The sequence below is a fragment of the Equus caballus genome, chromosome 7 (assembly GCF_041296265.1).
Source record: "Equus caballus isolate H_3958 breed thoroughbred chromosome 7, TB-T2T, whole genome shotgun sequence".
Taxonomy (NCBI): domain Eukaryota; kingdom Metazoa; phylum Chordata; class Mammalia; order Perissodactyla; family Equidae; genus Equus; species Equus caballus.
In genome coordinates, this window is record NC_091690.1 from 26,912,495 (window position 1) to 26,930,886 (window position 18,392).

The 18,392-nt window shown below is 41.7% G+C and overlaps 1 protein-coding gene across 13 annotated transcripts in view; it reads right to left on the bottom strand.

Annotated features, from left to right (window-relative positions):
* IFT46 (intraflagellar transport 46) overlaps positions 1-18,392 on the bottom strand; it is a 23,399-nt gene continuing 5,007 nt past the window's right edge. For 2 of the 13 annotated variants that reach the window (XM_070273752.1, XM_005611624.4), the window contains exons 2-14: positions 16,781-16,907; positions 15,952-16,048; positions 12,509-12,588; positions 10,817-10,969; positions 9,976-10,106; positions 7,977-8,051; positions 7,732-7,825; positions 7,155-7,283; positions 6,143-6,264; positions 5,736-5,802; positions 1,325-1,385; positions 952-1,037; positions 1-471 (exon numbers count right to left, since the gene is read on the bottom strand). In XM_070273752.1, coding sequence (XP_070129853.1) covers positions 376-471; positions 952-1,037; positions 1,325-1,385; positions 5,736-5,802; positions 6,143-6,264; positions 7,155-7,283; positions 7,732-7,825; positions 7,977-8,051; positions 9,976-10,106; positions 10,817-10,969; positions 12,509-12,553 — 1,059 coding nt within the window. In that variant the 5' untranslated portion in view covers positions 12,554-12,588; positions 15,952-16,048; positions 16,781-16,907 and the 3' untranslated portion in view covers positions 1-375. The other 11 variants (XM_070273757.1, XM_001502961.6, XM_014741323.2 and 8 more) reach the window with 10 other exon arrangements.

Sequence of the window (18,392 nt, forward strand, 5' to 3'; positions counted from 1 at the left end):
TAACCTGAAAGATAGAGCATTTTATTTGTAAAATCTTTGCCAACTAACTTTAAGAATGAAAGAAAATAATTCCGTCACTATCTCAAAAAGAACATCCTTTAAGCTTTCCTCCCAACTCGAGCATCCTGGGATCCTGGAAATTCCAATTCTTCTAACTCAAAACCCCATAGCAGTGGAGATGCGTAATCCCCCTGGGAAGAAAATCTGAGGCAGAAGCCATTTAGCGAACATGTGGGGTGCTTTCTGACAGCGCGGTAGGACTGTCCGAGACAAGCTGTGACACTGGCGAGGACACCAGGTGGCTGACAACAACCTCTCCTTAGCTGGGGTAGAGGAGCCAGCTCATCCTTGAAACAGAAGGACCTGGGAGGTGTCTCAGCTGAAGGCTAATGTCTCTGCGTCTCCAGCTTGGGAGGTGGCGTTGGATGGAGGAGTGAACGCTTTCTTGCCTTCAGCGAGAGCTTTAAAATGCTGTGAGGAAAGAGGAGAGGAAACATGGAGTATTTGGGATATGCTGGTAGCTACATTTTAGCAGGAATTAACCTCTTTACAACACTTTAAGCTCCAATTTTCTCCCAACACTACTTCCAAAATAATTCCTTGGTGTTGTCTTGGAAAAACAGCTAGAAGTTTGTCCCACCTCCTTAAAAAATGAACCCCTTTTTTCCTTCCTTCCTGCTTCATTCATTAGGCCACTTGGTTCTCCTGTACGAACAAGTGTCCTCTGTAGATCCTTACCTAGCCTCGTCTAAGGCCCACATCTCTTACTTCCCCTTCCTTTAAAAGCCCACCGCTGCCTGCCTTGCTGCTCTCCTCATTATGGGGAAGGGTAACGGTAACTCCAGCAGAGACCTCCTCCACTGTCACAGGACACGATCACAGCAGACTTAGGACAGTGGACACTGCAGTGAGCCTCATTACAGCTTAAGTCAGCCTCTCAGGCTAGCTCACCTGTGAGTTCTTGAATTCCGAGTAGAGGGAGAAGAGTAGGTGGAGGGACTGAATCCGGCTCTTGTAGATGGGGATGTCTAGGATGGCTGAAATCAAGAACTCCCATGAGCAGAACCAAACAAAACGGAATTATGGGACATTTCTGTTCAGGATAGCCAATCCCCTCCCAGATGGGATGTGTTGCTATGACTTTGTGGCGGTTAAACACCCAGCAGGTAGACACATAAGCCCAAATACCACACTTAAGTGCTGCCAAATAACACAGTGAAGGCTATAACTCAAGATGCTATCTTTGCAGAGTAAACAAGCCTTTTCCAAAGCCCACAATGTGTTTACCCAGAAACAGGAACGTGGAAGGGACAGAAGAGCTCACCACAGATCATGTCAATGTACTCTGCCAGACTGCAGTCAATCTCTGCCGTGGGCAGGCTCACCTAGGAGGAGCACAGGATGGACCCAAGTCAAAAGGCTGAACTTTCAGTGGTCCAGCACCATTCTCTCTCTGAAGGAAAAGAGCTCCTAGCTTAAGGCGTGTTACGGGCTGAACTGTGTTCCTCCAAAATTCCTTTTGGAAGTCCTAACCCCTAGTACCTCAGAACGTGACTTGTATTTGGAGATACAGTTTTAAAAGAGATACTTAAGTTAACATGAGGTCATCAGGGTGAACCCTAATCGGGTATGACTGGTATCCTTATAAGAGGAGGAAATCAGGACACAGACACATACGGAGGGAAGACCATATGAAGACACAGGGACAAGATGGCCAAGGAGAAAGGGCTTGGATGAAATTAACTCTGCTGACAACTTGATCTCAGGCTTCCAGTCTCCAGAACTGTGAGAAATACATGTCTGTTGTCTGAGCCACTCAGTCTGTGGTACTTTGTTATGGAAGCCTGAGCAAACAATACAACATGCTTTTTTTAATTCTCATCAGTAAAATGGAATTGATCATACTCATTAACCACAAAAGTAGCAGATGCTGTAACGGGACCAAAAGACTTTTTAAGTAAAATATACTGCTATGCTGTCTTCCTGTGTATTTTTGTGAAGAAGAAACTGGTCCCAGGTTATGGCCAAGTATTTATAGTTACTTGGTGTTATGATGTTTAATGGTCCTAGGACACCAAAGGAGCAGAAAAAATGGACATGACATCTCAGGTGACAGGCTCTGGATCTAAACAAGTCATACTGTAAATTTAAAAACCATTGGCTTCTTAAAAAAATTTTGTTCTCTTTTTACAAAAATCAGAATGTATATAGTTTTGTAATTTTTTTTTCACAAGTCATTGTGGGGCCGGCCCCATGGCCAAGTGGTTCAGTTCGCAGGCTCCACTTAGGCAGCCCAGGGTTTTGCCGGTTCAGATCCAAGCCATGCTGAGGCGGCATCCCACATGCCACAACTAGGAGGATCCACAACTAAAAATATACACAACTATGTACCGGGGGGCTTTAGGGAGAAAAAGGAAAAATAAAATCTTAAAAAAAAGAGAGAACAAGTCACTGATATTTCTCTGCATCAGAGCAATATAAGGCCAAATGATATCCCATCGTATAAGGATTTCACTGAATGGATGCACTGCAATCTATCTATTCAACTCCGCAACCAGATATTGCTCCTCACCTACAGCTTTAAAATGCTGTCAGGAAAGAGATTGTTTTAAAATTCTTTGCTTTTACAATTCTTTGATAAACATGTACAAAAAATCCTCTCTTCATGAAGCTTATACTTTAGTAGGGAAAAACAGAAAACAAAATAAGTAAGGTATCCAGTATGTTAGAAGGTCAGTATTATGGAGAAAAAGCAGGGAAGGGGTGGGGAACACGGAGGAGCTGGTGTAGCAATTTTAAATATGACGCCCAGGAAGGAGCTGTTAAGCATCTTTGCTCAGTTTTCTTTTCTTGATATGTAAGAGCTCTTTGCTTGGATAGTAATGTTATCATGTATATATATTTAAGTAATTTTTCTTGGCCCCTCACTCTTTTGTTTATGGTAATTGTTGGTACTTAGAACTTTCTATTTCTATGAATCTAAACTTTCACATTTTCCCCATTATGACTTTTAAATTTTTTATTATGCTAGGAAACAACTAACCTAACAGTACTAAATATTTCTCCTATTTTTTAAAAAGTCTTTGTGTACCTTTATCTTTATATTAAATGTTTAATTCATTTGGAATTCATGTTTGCATATGGTTGAGGCACAGCCCTAATTGAATTTTTTTCAAATGGCTAGTCATCATCTCATCACAACCCATTCTATCTCCAATCATTTAAAATACTATCTTTCCTTTTCTTTTTTCTTAAAGATTGGCACCTGAGCTAACAACTCTTGCCAATTTTCTTTTCTTTTTTTCTGCTTTTTCTCTCCAAATCCCCCCAGTACATAGTTGCATATTTTAGTTGTGGGTCCTTCTAGTTATGGTATGTGGGACGCCACCTCAGCGTGGCCTGACAAGCGGTGTCATGTCCGCGCCCAGGATCTGAACCTGTGAAACCTGGGCCACCGAAGCTGAGCGCACGAACTTAACCACTCGTCCACAGGGCCCGCCCCTAAAATACTATCTTTCTTATACATCAAAGTCTCACATATACACAAGTGTTTCTGGATTATTATGTGCTGCTGATCTATTTCTATTCCTATGCCAGTATGTTATTGTTTTATTTACTACAGCTTTATAATGTGTTTTTAATGTCTGATAGGGCAAATCCTCTATTTTTTTTTCCTAAAATTTTCATGATTAGTCTTAAAAATTATTCTCTCAGATAAACTTTATTATCAAATTTTCAATTTCCAAAAAATGCAGTTACAATCCTAATTAAAACAGCATTACACTTACATAGTAAGCCACTGGGAAGGACTGACAGTGCCAAGAGATTGACTCCTCCCATCTAGGGACAGGGCTTGACTTCTCATTCATTCAGATCTTGTGTCATGCCCTTCATTAAAGTTTTATAATTTGTTTTCAAAAAAGGTCTCACCAAATAATAATGTACAACTGAAATTTCACAATGTTATAAACTATTATGACCTCAATAAAATTAAAAAAATAGGGGCCAGCCCAGTGGCACAGCGGTTAAGTTCGCACATTCCGCTTCTCGGCGGCCTGGGGTTCACGGGTTCGGATCCTGGGTACGGACATGGCACTACTTGGCAAAAGCCATGCTGTGGCAGGCATCTCACATATAAAGTAGAGGAAGATGGGCATGGATGTTAGCTCAGGGCCAGTCTTCCTCAGCAAAAAGAGGAGGATTGGCAGTAGTTAGCTCAGGGCTAATCTTCCTCAAAAAAAAAAAAATAAATAAATAAATAAAAAAAATTTAAAATGGGTCTCACCAAAAAAAATGTCTTACCAATTTCTTTCTTTCTCTTTTTTTTGGAAGGGGGGGGTGAGGAAGATTGGCCCTGAGCTAACATCCTTACCAGTCCTCCTCTACTTTGTAGGTGGGACGCTGCCACAGCATGGCTTGATGAGCAGTGTGTAGGTCCACACCCAAGACCTGAACCTGTGAACCCTGGGCCACTGAAGCATAGCGCACAAACTTAACCGTTACACCACCGAGCCAGCCCCTAGCAATTTCTTTTTTTTTTTTTTAAGAAGATTAGCCCTGAGCTAACTGCTGCCAATCTTCCTCTTTTTGCTGAGGAAGACTGGCCCTGAGCTAACATCCATGCCCATCTTCTTCTACTTTCTATGTGGGACGCCTACCACAGCATGGCGTACCAAGCAGTGTCATATCCACACCCAGGATCCAAACCAGCGAACCCCGGGCTGCTGACGTGGAATGTGAGCACTTAACCACTGCACCACCGGGTCGGCCCCTGCAATTTCTTATTAAATTTATTTCTGGGTATTTTTAAAAATTTGAGGTAACTATGAATTGAACATTAGCTTCGTAGAAGAGCATAAATACCTCTGTGCAGAAGGTGGAGTCTAAAGCAGTAATACAAGAGGTACATATGTTCACCAAAAGGTATGTTAGGATGTTTACAGTAACATTATAGTAATATTACATGGTAATTTGTAATAACCCAAAACTGTAAACTACCCAAATAACTATCATAGAATGGACAAATTGTCATATATTCAAATAGTGGAGTAGCATACAATAATGAGAACAAACATAGAACCACAATGTATGAAAACATACGGATGGGTGCCGGCTATCCATATGGTTAAGTTCGTGGGCTCTGCTTCGGCAGCCCAGGGTTTACCAGTTCAGATCCTACGTGCAGACATGGCACTGCTCATCAAGCCATGCTGAGGCAGTGTCCCACATGGTACAACTGGAAGGACCTACAACTGGAATATACAACTATGTGTTGGGGGCCTTTGGGGAGAAGAAGAAGAAAAGTTAAAAAAAAGATTGGCGATAGATGTTAGCTCAGGTGCCAATCTTTATAAAAAAACAATATGGATGAATCTCTATATGGATGAACAATATAGAAGAGCAAAAGAAGTAAGACACAAAAGAGTTTGACTAGATTTAGATAAAGTACAGAATAGGCAAACTTAATCTAAGCTGTTAGAAATCAGAATAGTGGTTACGTTGGGAGGTGGCAGCATGAGGGGGCTTCCAGGAATGTTCTGTCTTTTGATCTGATGTGTTGGTTACACAAAGATGTTCAGTTAGTGAAAATTAATCAACACTTATGTTATGTGTATACTTCTGATTGTGTATTATACTTCAATTAAAAAGTTGATAATAATAATATAGGAAGATAGAAAACACTGGGCCTTAGAGTGAATGCCACACTTTCTTAGCTCCTGCTACCTTCCACTCACCTTGCCCAAAAGTTCTTCAAACTCTGGGGACCATTCCTGCATCAGCGTGTCAATATCAGGCATGGGCCTAAAAGTACAGAGGTAAACATGAACAAGAAATTTGGACTGATGACATCAGCAACTTCTGGATCAGAATATTCTAAGATGAAAGGAGATTCTCGGTCTGGCACACTAGGATTTCAGGAACCAAATGTAGGGCCTAAGGTCTGGAAGAGCTGGCTAAGTAATTATACCAGATAAATCACAATCTTTATGTCTGCAATCTCAGCGAGTAGCTGCCAGGATCCACAGGACCTCAGGTTGACCAAATACGTCCCAGCCTTTGGGCCCTCTTCTCAGAAGCAAGGGGTTCACAGGTGGTAACGGTTACCATGGGTTACTGTGGTGAAGAATGTGGTATTTTGTACCTGGTATAGTGCACAGTTGCAGGGGGCTTAGAACGATGTAACTCAGAGATGCTCTCAATCCATGTGTCAATGGCTTTGGGATTCTTTTCTGCATCTTCCAGGCTCTTTACTTTCATATGTTGCTATAAAAATAAGGGGAAAGCCTGGCTGATGGCAGTGACGTAGCTCTCTTGTTTTTACAGAGTGGCTCATCCATGCTGCTATTTCATATACAAGGCAGCTAATGAAAAGGGAAGCTTGACAGCAGCCAAATGAAGATTAGAGAAAATCCTGATAAAATTTTCTAGAGCCATAGGAAGGCAGCAGGTCACTAGGATAGGACTGACCAGAATGAGATACCATTTCACACCCACTAGAATGGCTAGAATAAATAAGACAGACAGTAACAAGTGAGGTGTTGGTGAGGATGTGGAGAAATTGGAACTCTCATTCATTACTGGTGGGATTGTAAAATGGTTCAGGCACTTTGGAAAACAGTTTGACAGTTCCTCAAAATGTTAAACATTTACCATATGTCTAGCAATCCCACTCCTACATATATATCCAAGAGAAATAACAATATATGCAAAAACTTGTATATACTCATAGCAGCATAATTAATAAAAGTGGGAACATCTAGTGAATTGATAAACAAAATGTGGTATGTCCATACTATGGAATATTATTCAGCCATAAGAAAAAGGAACAAAGCAGTAACCAGGGGCTAGGAGCAGGGGGAATGAGAGGAGGATGGGGTTTCTTTCCGGAATGATGAAAATGTTCTTAAATTAGATAGTGGTGATGGCTGTACAACTCTGTGAATATACTAAAAATCACTGAATTGTACAATATAAAAGGGCAAATTTTATGATAAGTAAATTATACCCCAATAAAAATGTTATTTAAAAAACAGAGCTGGCCTGAAACCATGGCCACCCCTTTTGATAGGTAGTAAGTCAACTGCACAAATAACCAACAAGGCCTCAGCTCTCAGCCCTCTCCAGCTCGTGCCTGTGCTAGGCTGGCGCCTTACAGTGAGGTTGTGCTGTTTGGAATTCTCTGTTAACCAGAGGGAGAGCACTGTAGGGTCCGACTGTTTTGTAGAAGGCTCGTCCAACACCAACAGGCCAAGGTTGTCAGGCTTTCCGTCAGGACGTGGGACCTGGTTAGGAGAAAGGTAAGAAAGCAGAGAAAAAAATGGTAAGGACACAAAAAGCCCATACTTGTTGCTTCCAATAAGCTGAAGAGAAAGAATTCTTTTGGTTTATCATTATTACTAGTATTAAAGAGGATGCCTGTACATCATGCTACACTAAAACACTGTCTAGAAAAAAATACATGAGCTATAAGGCCTTAACTACAAAGCTGAAGTCATGGATAATTAGGTGGAAAACAAATGACAAATTTGTAACATATAATGAGATAATCAAGTATTATCTAATAGCAATGAGTATATTTTGGAGTAGAGAACAAGGTTAAGAACTCCAGTGAAATGAAGAATATATATCAAGGTAGACAATGAGAGTCGAGGATATTAGTGGAACTGTTAGAGTAACAGAGAGGTCAGACAAAACACCCAAGGAGTCATTCTTAGGATGTTCTGACTGTACCTTTAAGAATGCATCAATATCCCCAACAGCTGGGATAAAATCAGGAATGAAAGGTTTCAGTTTGTGGTCCAGGTCAATCAACTGAGGTGTGTACCTAGAAGACATTGCCAAGGGAAGGGGGAGACAGAGAAACTTACTTTACTATTCAGGCTAAAAAAATCGATGGAGAACGGCCCTGCTTCAGACTAGAGGTAGGAAAGAGCAAGGCAGAGCTGGGGGTTATGGTGGGAGGTCCTGGTACTCACCTACTGATATATTGGAAGAGTTCCTTAATCTCAGCAGAAACTGGCAAATGCTCATAATCTGCAGGATCATAGGCCCTGGGGAAGGGAAAACATGGTTCAAGGTGGCCAGAGAAGAGCAGAAGTGGCTGAGCCCTGGTTCGGTCTGTGTTACTCTCATCACAGGGCACATGACTCTGAACCTAGTTTCTGCCACACTCACCTGCCTTTCCTGGGTGGTTTGAAAGACAACTCTAAAATCGATTATGATTAGCTGTCACGTATCTCTAACAATGAAGAAGAACAGAGCTGCAGAAAATCTGAAACATAATTTTCAAAAACTTTGGAATGTAGCAGAAGTTGTTTTCCCTTTTTTTGGAAGGGATGAAGAGAAAAGATGAAATGAGATTTTAACTTTTGACATGAAAATAGTTTGCCCCAAGAAAAAAAGGAATTTTATAAAGATATTTCTCATAGTGTTATTTATAACAGTAAAAAATTAGAAACAAAATATCCAACAACTGAGAGATGGTTAGGTATGTCAGTTGAATATTGCATAGTTATTTAAAAATACTTGTACTGGGGCCGGCCCTGTGGCCAAGTGGTTAAGTTTGTATGCTCCGCTTCGGCAGCCCAGGGTTTCACTGGTTCGGATCCTGGGCACGGACATGGCACCACTCATCAAGCCATGCTGAGGCGACATCCCACATGCCACAACTAGAAGGACCCACAACTAAAAATGCGCAACTATGTACCAGGGGGCTTTGGGGAGAAAAAAGAAAAATAAAATCTTAAAAAAAAAAAAAAAAACTTGTATTGATACTTGAAAAAATAGTAGAACACATATTAATTAATTATAATTAAGAAACGTAATAAACATTGGCAAAGTATATGAGACTTGAAAAATTATTAATAAGCTTCTTGTGGGGAGAGTTGCTTAACAAAATAATTAAATAGATTACTGACTTAAAGTTTACATTTCCCCAGATTATAACCTTACAGAAGCAGGCTATGACCATAATGTAAGTTGGGAAGCATGAAAAGTCAGTCTGGGGTTAAACATTTGCCTAATTTACTTAGGGTCTACCTGCAGGTGGATAATCCAAAGGTAACTATTTTTATTTTTATTAAACTACTTTATTTAATAAATGATGCATGCACATGATACAAAATAAAAAGTACAAAATGTGTACAGTGAAAAGTTTTGTCTCCCTTCCACCCCTGTCGCCTTGCCACCAAGTTCCCCTCCCAAAAGTAATCACTATTATCAGTTTCTAGTGTATCCTGGACATAGTCTATGTAATATTTGTTTTATACACATGGTAGCACAGCATAAACAATTCTATACCTTTTTAAAATTTAACAATATCTCTTGGAGATTGCTCTTTACCAGTGCTGCCTCATACTTTTTCATGGCAAGATAGAATTCTGAGTGGCTCCACCAGCATTTCATTAACCAGTAATTGTATTTTAAATAGATGGGCCTTAGAATCCACTTTGATTAAAACCTGTGGGGGAGGGGGGATCATGACTAATCTAGCACCAGGGCTGGAACAGGGTGAGATTTTTTACTTAAGTATCATCCAGGAACATTCTGCCTCAACGTGGGGCTCCTGAACCACCTATTCTCCACCTGTCCAGAAAGGGTCTGGGCCTGGAGCAGAAATGCTCCCGTGCATGAATGTTTTCCTTGCTAAACAGAAATGCTTTGGTATGTATATAAATTTATTTTTCTCTTTCCCAGAATGTGAACTCCTTGAAGTAAGGGACCGTCTTTTAGATTTGCTCAGCAAATCCTCATGAAATCCCTGAGCCCACAAATGTTTCAGATGGTGCAAGTGACATCACAGGACGCAGCCAGGCTGTGGAGCCAGAAAAGAATGAAAACTCATTATGTTGGGTTTCTGAGACATCAAAAGAGATGTTGGAATTTCACTTCTAACTGATGCCCTCCGGTCTAGTGTTTTGAAGGAGGTGTTTTCCTCCCTGGCTTGGGTGTCCTAGGCTAGGGGGCTTTCCTCACCCTTCCAGAGGGGCCCCGTGCTCTTCATCATCATCATCTTCATCAGAATCAGTTTCAGATGAGTCATCATCATCATCGTCATTTTCACTAAAGCCCCGCTGAGGTGTCAGCTTCGAGGTCTTCTTCTTCTCCTGAGATAGGGCAGGGTAGGCAAAGAAAGGTCCACATAAGGAGAAATTTAGTGGACCCATGCCCAGTTCTCTCCTAGTGCTCTAACCAATACCCTCCCACCTGGTACCAAACCACCTGAAAGAGAAGGCAGCACTCCCCAGAAGGGCTTTGAGAACGTTCTTCTGTGCCTGCTTAGCTACAAACCGGATCCCCACTTTCTATAACTATATTATATTTCTCTACTTGAGGCTTGGGTATAAATTTTATCCCATATATATCTATTTTACCTGTTACTCAGGAGATCCTGAGAACTCTGCATAAACTTTATCCAGTCAACTTCTACTCTGAAACTTAGGGATTTTTTGAAGAGGAAGGCAACTCAAAATAGTTATTTTGGGAGGAAACGGGGGGAGATGAAGTGGGGAAGACAAACTTTAGGGCATCTTAATACTCACAAAGCTTGCAGGGAGGAAATCTACTATTTAATTTGTAAGACTGCCCAGAGTAAGCTGCTTGCAACTCTCAACAGAAGAAAGGTCACAGTCAACCCTGTGCCTGAATTCTGACCAGCAGTTCCAGAGGCTACAGGTTTTCTATTTCCATTTGGTGACAATTCTCTTCAGTGGGTATCTGTCTATACTTCCCTTCCTTTCCCACATAAGTTAAATGCAGTGAATATACATTATATCTCAAGATAAGAGGCTCTGCTGTTCTTGGCATTACAACCTACCTTTCTGAGCTTCTGGTTCTCTAGGTACCAACCCACCCTCTCAAGTCCATGAGAAGAGGTCTGGTGATGCTTGGGGTTTGCAGGGGCAGTTGGGACGGGGTCCATGTCTTTGCCTCTGTGGCCTGGAGCCTGTGGCATGCCCTCACTTAGGACCTGAAGGATGACCAATTGGCCCCCTTTAAAAGCAGGTTTTGAAAGCTTGGTTTCCATATGCCATATGGCTTATACTGAGGTTAACAGACATTTGGTTCTAGTTTTAAAAATTATTTAACATTTGTTTTACAGTAAAGCAGCTATTGCACATAAAATTGTGACACATTGAGGACATCAAAATCTGCTTTTGGTCCTGTTGTCCTCTAAGCACAACACAGATTTATTAGACACAGATAAAAATATATTTTAACTAATCTGTAATAGGTGTGACATATGACACACAGTTGCAAAATTTATTCTGTGACTATGAGTTATTGGTATACCATTGATAAGAAAGAACACTATAGGAGATTGTTCTTTCTTAATTCAAAATCTGCCAAAATTATCTTTGGTCACATGGGAAGTAGTTTGGCAAAGGGAGATTTTTAAGAATATTGACTGTCAATTTAAAGTTTATTCAAAAATGGATCCTTTACGCTGATTCTGAGTGCATACATACCAAATTGGAAAGATAAATGAGCCTTGAATATTGACCACATCATGATGAAGACTAAAAAAATTTAGGGCAAATATACAAAATTAGGAGGTCAATTTAAGAAAACTGTTCACTTTTCTTTTGTCTCCTCCCTCAAAGTTGTGCTTTGCAAAATTCCTGATCTAAAGGCAGAAGACCTTATATACCACAGACAAATGCCTAAACAATTACTTTGTGGGTAAGGTGTTAAAACAGCACACTAGTCACAAAGTGGGGCTACTTTAAAACATTACCTGTTAGGCTTTTTATGAAATCAGCCTATATCACTACAGCTTTCTGCATTACTTCAAATATTCTTCTTCACCTGAGTTTTCAAAGCGCCTGTTCTTGAACGACAATTAAAATGTAACCACTGGACCATGCGCTAAGGCTGAACACAATGGTGGTTAAGCAGCGAACATGTGCAACTTCGAGGTCCTATCTGGCTGGAGCTGTAGGCATCTTTCCATCTTTCTTTCAGAAACAGAGTGATTCTCAAGGTTCATGGAATAACAACAAAATGATCTCTGGGTCTTAAGATTTCAAAGTTAAAGTCTCTTTCACAAAATATTGGCAGTATCACAAGTGTTGGTAACGAACAAATGCCTCAACCAATAATTCCAAACTTACTTTATCGTAAGAATTACTGGGAGTGCTAAAAATATAAATTCTCAGGCTTTGACCTTTAAGATTCTGATTCAGTAGTTCTGGGTGGAGAGTGGGAATCTGCATTTTTAAAAAGAAGTTCCCCACCTGATTCTTATGATGAGTAAAATTTGTGAAGCACTGGCCTACATTATATTAAATTTCTTACCAAAAAGTCAGCTGTAATAGTAGGCTTTATTCCTGAAGGAGAGTCAAAATCTTAAGGCTCTTTGCTCCTGATTTTCCTCCATGAGCTCAGAGGTACCCAACCCCTGGAGGTAAGTATTCAAGAAATGTTTACCACTGACTGGCCTCATGTCAAACTAACTGCCAAAAACTCAAAGCAGAAATGCCCCAAGAAGCCGTGAGTTATACTGTACCTTGTTATTTTCCTCTTCATACTCATCACTGCTGTTATCAGCCATAGTCTTGTTAGGGATATGGGCAGAATGAGAAAGTCCTTAGAAGAAAAGTTTTCCCTTTAGATTCATTATTTAAATGATTTTTAAAGACAAATTGTTTTTTTGAGGAAGATTAGCCCTGAGCTAACTGCTGCCAATCCTCCTCTTTTCGCTGAGGAAGACTAGCCGTGAGTCAACATCCGTGCCCACCTTCCTCCACTTTATCTGTGGGACGCCTACCACAGCATGGCTTGATGATCAGTGCCATGTCTGCACCTGGGATCCAAACCGGCGAACCCCGGGCCGCCGAAGCGGAACATGCACACAACCACTGTGCCACCAGGCTGGCCCGTAAAGACAAATATTTTTAGTTTATAATATTTATGCTCTAACCATTTTACGGAACAGAGTTTATAAGAACATCTAGCTAAAGGACAGGAGACTGAATTCTAGCCATGGCTCTATCACTTCAATTCAAGAAATAGTTCCTAAGCATTCCTGTGCTTAAGGCATTGGGTTAGATATTATACTAATTGATTATCTGCCATTGCATAAATAATATAAAATCTGCCCTTAGTTTACACGTTGGTAAAATGAGGTTAGTAATCAGAAAAGCAAAAAGACTACTGGAGGTATAGTCAGAAGACTGGGTTTGAAGGACAACTCCATCACGTGGACAAAATGACTTAAGGTCTCTGAGTTTCAGTATTCCCACCTCTAAATGGGGTCATTAATATTTCTCACTCAGGACTGTTGTAAGGATGAAATGAAAAAACCAATGTGGAAGGAACTGACCAAGCTCCCAGAAAATAATAGTCACAGATATAAATCAGAATCAGTGTCTATGAGATGGGAGCAATAAAGATATTCTGAACAATTAAAAGTATAATCAGGGCTGGCCCAGTGGCACAGCGGTTAAGTGCGCACGTTCTGCTTTGGCGGCCCAGGGTTTGCCGGTTCAGATCCCGGGTATGGACATGGCACCACTTGGCATGCCATGCTGTGGTAGACGTCCCACACAGAAAGTAGAGGAAGATGGGCATGGATATTAGCTCAGAGCCAGTCTTCCTCAGTGAAAAGAGGAGGATTGGCAACAGTTAGCTCAGGGCTAATCTTCCTCAAAAAAAAAAAAGTATAACCAGATGTAAGATATTAACTGGCATGGAAACATGTTCAATGATTTCCAAATCAAATAAATATGAATTAAATACCATTTTTCAGCCTACTAAATTGCCCAAACTGAAAATAAGTTACAATGTCCACAGCTGGCAAGATTATAAACATGTTCAAGTCAATATGCTGGGTGCCTGGGTATATTTACATACAATCAAAAGACTGAAAGCAGGGACTCAAACAGGTACTATGAACCATACACCAATGTTCATAGCAGCACTTTCAAAACAGCCAAAAGGTGAAAACAACCCAACTGTCCATCAAAAGACTAATGGATAAACAAAATGTGGTTATACATACATGGAATATTATTCAGCCCTAAAAAGGGAGGAAATCCTAACGTGCTACAGCACGGATTAACCCTGAAAACATTATGCTAAGTGAAATAAGCCAGACATGAAATGACAAATGTATGATTTGTATGATTGTATGAATGTAGGATTGTATGATTCCACTTATGCAATACCTAGAATAGGCAAATTCATACAGACAAAGTAGAATAGAGTTTACCAGGGGCTGGGGGGAAAGAGGAGGAAGGGGAGTTATTGTTTAACGGGTATAGATTCCGTTCAGGATGATGAAAAAGTTTTGGAAACAGCAGATAGTTACACAACATTATGAATGTACTTAATGCCAATGAATTGTATACTTAAAAGTGGCTAAAATGGTAAATTTTATGTTAGGTATGTTTACCACAATAAACAAACAACCCTGGATGTCATCCTTGATTCCTAACTCAAGAGCCAAATCCAATCCGGCAGCAAGTCTTAGTGATTCTACAACAACAACATGTCTTGTATTTGCCTCTTCTATTCTCAACTTCCTCATCACATCCAAGCCATACTCAGCCACTGCAACAGTCCTTTCAGCTGGTTCCCTACTTTCACCTTTGCACCCTTCAATCCATTCCGCACAAACAGCATCCGGCCTCTAAAGCTATGCTTGTTATGCTTCCTGCCTCCCTCTGATACCACTCCCCCTACCACATCCTGCTCTCTTGCAAATCCTCCTACCAACCCAAGTTCTCCCTGGCCTCAGGGCCTGCCCCCTCTTTCTGGCCTGCTTCTCCTCAATGACTGGATCCTTCACATCTTTCAGTCTCAAACGTCATCTCCTTAGGTCTTCCCTGACCGCTCTATCAAAAGCACATCTCACTCCTCACCATTATTCTCCATAACGTCAAACTGTGTGCCTCCCTCAATGCACTTACCACATTTGTAATGCTGTTTATTTACTCATTTGTCATCTGTCTCCCACAATTACAAGCATCAGGATGGCAGGGCAGGGTCAATGCCTCTTTTAAAATTGTATACCTAGTGTTAAGCATAAGGCTGACACATAGTAGGCACTCAAAAAATGTTGGTTGATGGGCTGGCCCCATGGCCGAGTGGTTAAGTTCGCGCGCTCCGCTGCAGGCGGCCCAGTGTTTCATGGGTTCGAATCCTGGGCGTGGACATGGCACCACTCATCAAACCACGCTGAGGCGGCGTCCCACATGCCACAACTAGAAGGACCCACAACGAAGAATATACAACTAGGTACTGGGGGGCTTTGGGGAGAAAAAGGAAAAGAAATAAAATCTTTAAAAAAAAAAAATGTTGGTTGAATAAATGATGGTGTCAAGTCCTCCTAAAATACCGCGTTAAGATTTTGAGTGGGATTGCAGGTTAAGGGCAGGTTACTGAAGCATCTTCAAAACTGAACAAAACAGGTTTGATAAGTTAAAAAAAACCATGATGGGGCTGGCCCCGTGGCCGAGTGGTTAAGTTCGTGCGCTCCGCTGCAGGTGGCCCAGTGTTTCGTTGGTTCGAATCCTGGGCGCAGACATGGCACTGCTCATCAAACCACGCTGAGGCGGCGTCCCACATGCCACAACAAGAAGGAGCCACAACAAAGAATATACAACTATGTACCGGGGGGCTTTGGGGAGAAAAAGGAAATAAATAAAATCTTTAAAAAAAAACCCAACATGAACCCCTGGCAGGTTGTGAACAGAGCAGCATTGTGAAGTAAATGGTGATAGGGAACACTGCACAGGATGGAGGAAGATCCTGTAATCTGAGTGGCTGTGTTTTCTCCCCGCTTAACTAGTTAGAAACCAGAAACAATGGCAAGTGAAGTAACTGGACTCTGAAAGCCAACATTTGCTATTATAAAAGAGGAACTCCTTGGAGACAATCCGGAATCCATCCTGCTCTTTGCTGTGAGAACCATTTCTCTTCTTTCCTCTTCATTTGTTCCTCTCTTACCTTCGTGTCTTGAGGTTGGAGTATAAATACTTGCAGCCTCCTCAGAGTCGTTAATCTCTAGACGCTCATCATATGTCTGGTTTTCAACAATCTTGGTCTAAGCAAAAGGAGACATGATTACATAGTTCACATCAGGGGATATTAAGCACTCTGTGGGGAGTGCCATTCCAAGTCAGCATTGGTCCCTATTCTTTACTCTAGACCCTAGTTTCTCATGAACCTTCACCCCCCATTCAAACTTTCCTTAAGGCTTCTTGGCCCCAGGTCAAGCAGTTAAGTCATTCTGTTGCAGCCCTTATTTAGGAGCTGCTGGCAGGCTGGCTGAGGAAGGAGGGAATCCACAAAAACCAACTTCTGCAGCAGCTCCTTAAAGCTGTGAGATACACAAGACCCCGGGCAAGGGCAGAACAGGATTTCTCTGTAGATGGCGGGTTTCTTCTCAGTTTGGATCAGTTTTCCCAAGGTTGTCGGGGTTTCTCGGGGGAGGCTGCAGAGGCTCTAGAAATAGTTGTCTTTAGGGTTACCTCGTGGTGGGGGACAGGGCGGGACCAAGAGAGGGTAAACTCTAGTCTCTCCGTCCCATCCAATAATCCCCAAAGCATCATCCCCATCTACACCCCTCGTCTTGCAGGTCGAATCCCACTTAAGTTTCATGGGGAGTAAAGGAAGCAGTATGGTTAGTGGTGGTGTGAAAGAGAGGGAGAAAGAAAAGCTGTCATAAAGATGGGAAGAGGTCGGGGGGTCGCAGAAGAGGAAAGGGCAGGCCTTTTAAATTCCTCTTGGGAGGGAGAAAGGGAGTTCTCTTTCTGCTGGGGTGAGCACGAATTACCTGTAGCCCCTCTGAATCCGTCTCCTCTGTATGGAAAGAACCCCAGCCTAAGGCTGGAGTCTCACTCCAATCTCAGGGTAGGCCACTTCACAGTTTCTACTTGGAGCAACCGGCCTGTTGTCAGTCGCTAGGCAAAAAAAAAAAAAAAAAAAAAAAAAAAAAAAAATCGCGAGACTTGCTCTCACTCTCGTGAGACCTTCTCCATTCGCTTGCGCGTTACGTCTCCTCCAGCGAAGCATCCAAGATGGATCAAGAGGGAGTCGGATAAAGCCTCTCTGGGCGATCAAATCGCCTGTTTGTCTATGGTTTCAACAAATGCGTCTGTGGCGACATCTAGCGGTCACGAGTGAAAAAGAGGGCTGATGAATTTCGGTTCGTAGAGTCAGCCCTCCAATCTGGAAATACCATGAGCATCCCCGCCCCGACCCCCCCAGGACAAGGACCATTGGGCATGCAATTCCTCCTGTCAGTCTAGTCAGAATTTAGGCAAAATCTCCAAGAAATATTCCCACAACACTTTGTACGTCCTTTTATAGCATTTATATTGCATTATAGTCCTTTCCGTCCTCAGTGTCACGTTGCATGGGACACACTGACGCTAACAAATCATTCGTTATTTATCTGAGACTCCAATTTAACCCAGTATCCTGTCTTTTTATTTGCTAAAGAAGATTGAGCTGCTTTAGGGCAAAGTCTGTGTCTAATTAATTGTTAGGCTCTTCATAGCGTTGGTGCATTGCATTTAGGCGCTTTAAAAATGCTCGTAGGAGCCGGTTGGGTGGCAAAGCGGTTAAGTGAGCACGTTCCCCTTTGGCGGCCGGGTTCACCAGTTCAGATCTGGGATGCGGACATGGCACCGCTTGTCAAGCCATGCTGTGGTAGGCGTCCCACATATAAAGTAGAGGAAGATGGGCACAGATGTTAGCTCAGGGCCAGTCTTCCTTAGCGAAAAGGAGGAGGATTGGCAGCAGTTAGCTCAGGGCTAATCTTCCTCAAAAAAAAAAAATAATAATAATAATAAAATGTTCCTAAAAAATGCTCATCGGCTGGATGAATGAAGGAATGAGTGAATGAAGATGTAAGGGGCAAATATTTCAAAACTATAGACACAGTTAATTTTGAGAGTCAGAGAGAGATAAACAAAGAAAAGAATATTGGAAATTTGACCCTGAAAATCTGTCAGAGGAAAGTGGGAAAGTGACTTTAAAAAGAAAATGAGAGGGGCTGGCCCGTGGCTGAGTGGTTAAGTTCATGAACTCTGCTTCAGCGGCCCAGGGTTTCGCCGTTTTGGATCCTGGGCACCAACATGGCATTGCTCATCAAGCCATGCTGAGGTGGCATCCCACATGCCACAACTAGAAGGATCCACAAGTAAGAATATACAACTATGTACCGGGGGGCTTTGGGGAGAAAAAGGAAAAAAATAAAATCTTAAAAAAAATTTTAAAAAAAGAACATGAGAGACACCTCTTCTGAGACACTCTGGTTAAAAATGGAACTGCAAAACATTAAAAAACAATTTTGTCATCCGTTATTGCTCACAATAATGGATACGTATTGTTAGTGCTGTGGAATTGATTCTGACTCCTAGTGACCCTGTGTATAGCGGAGG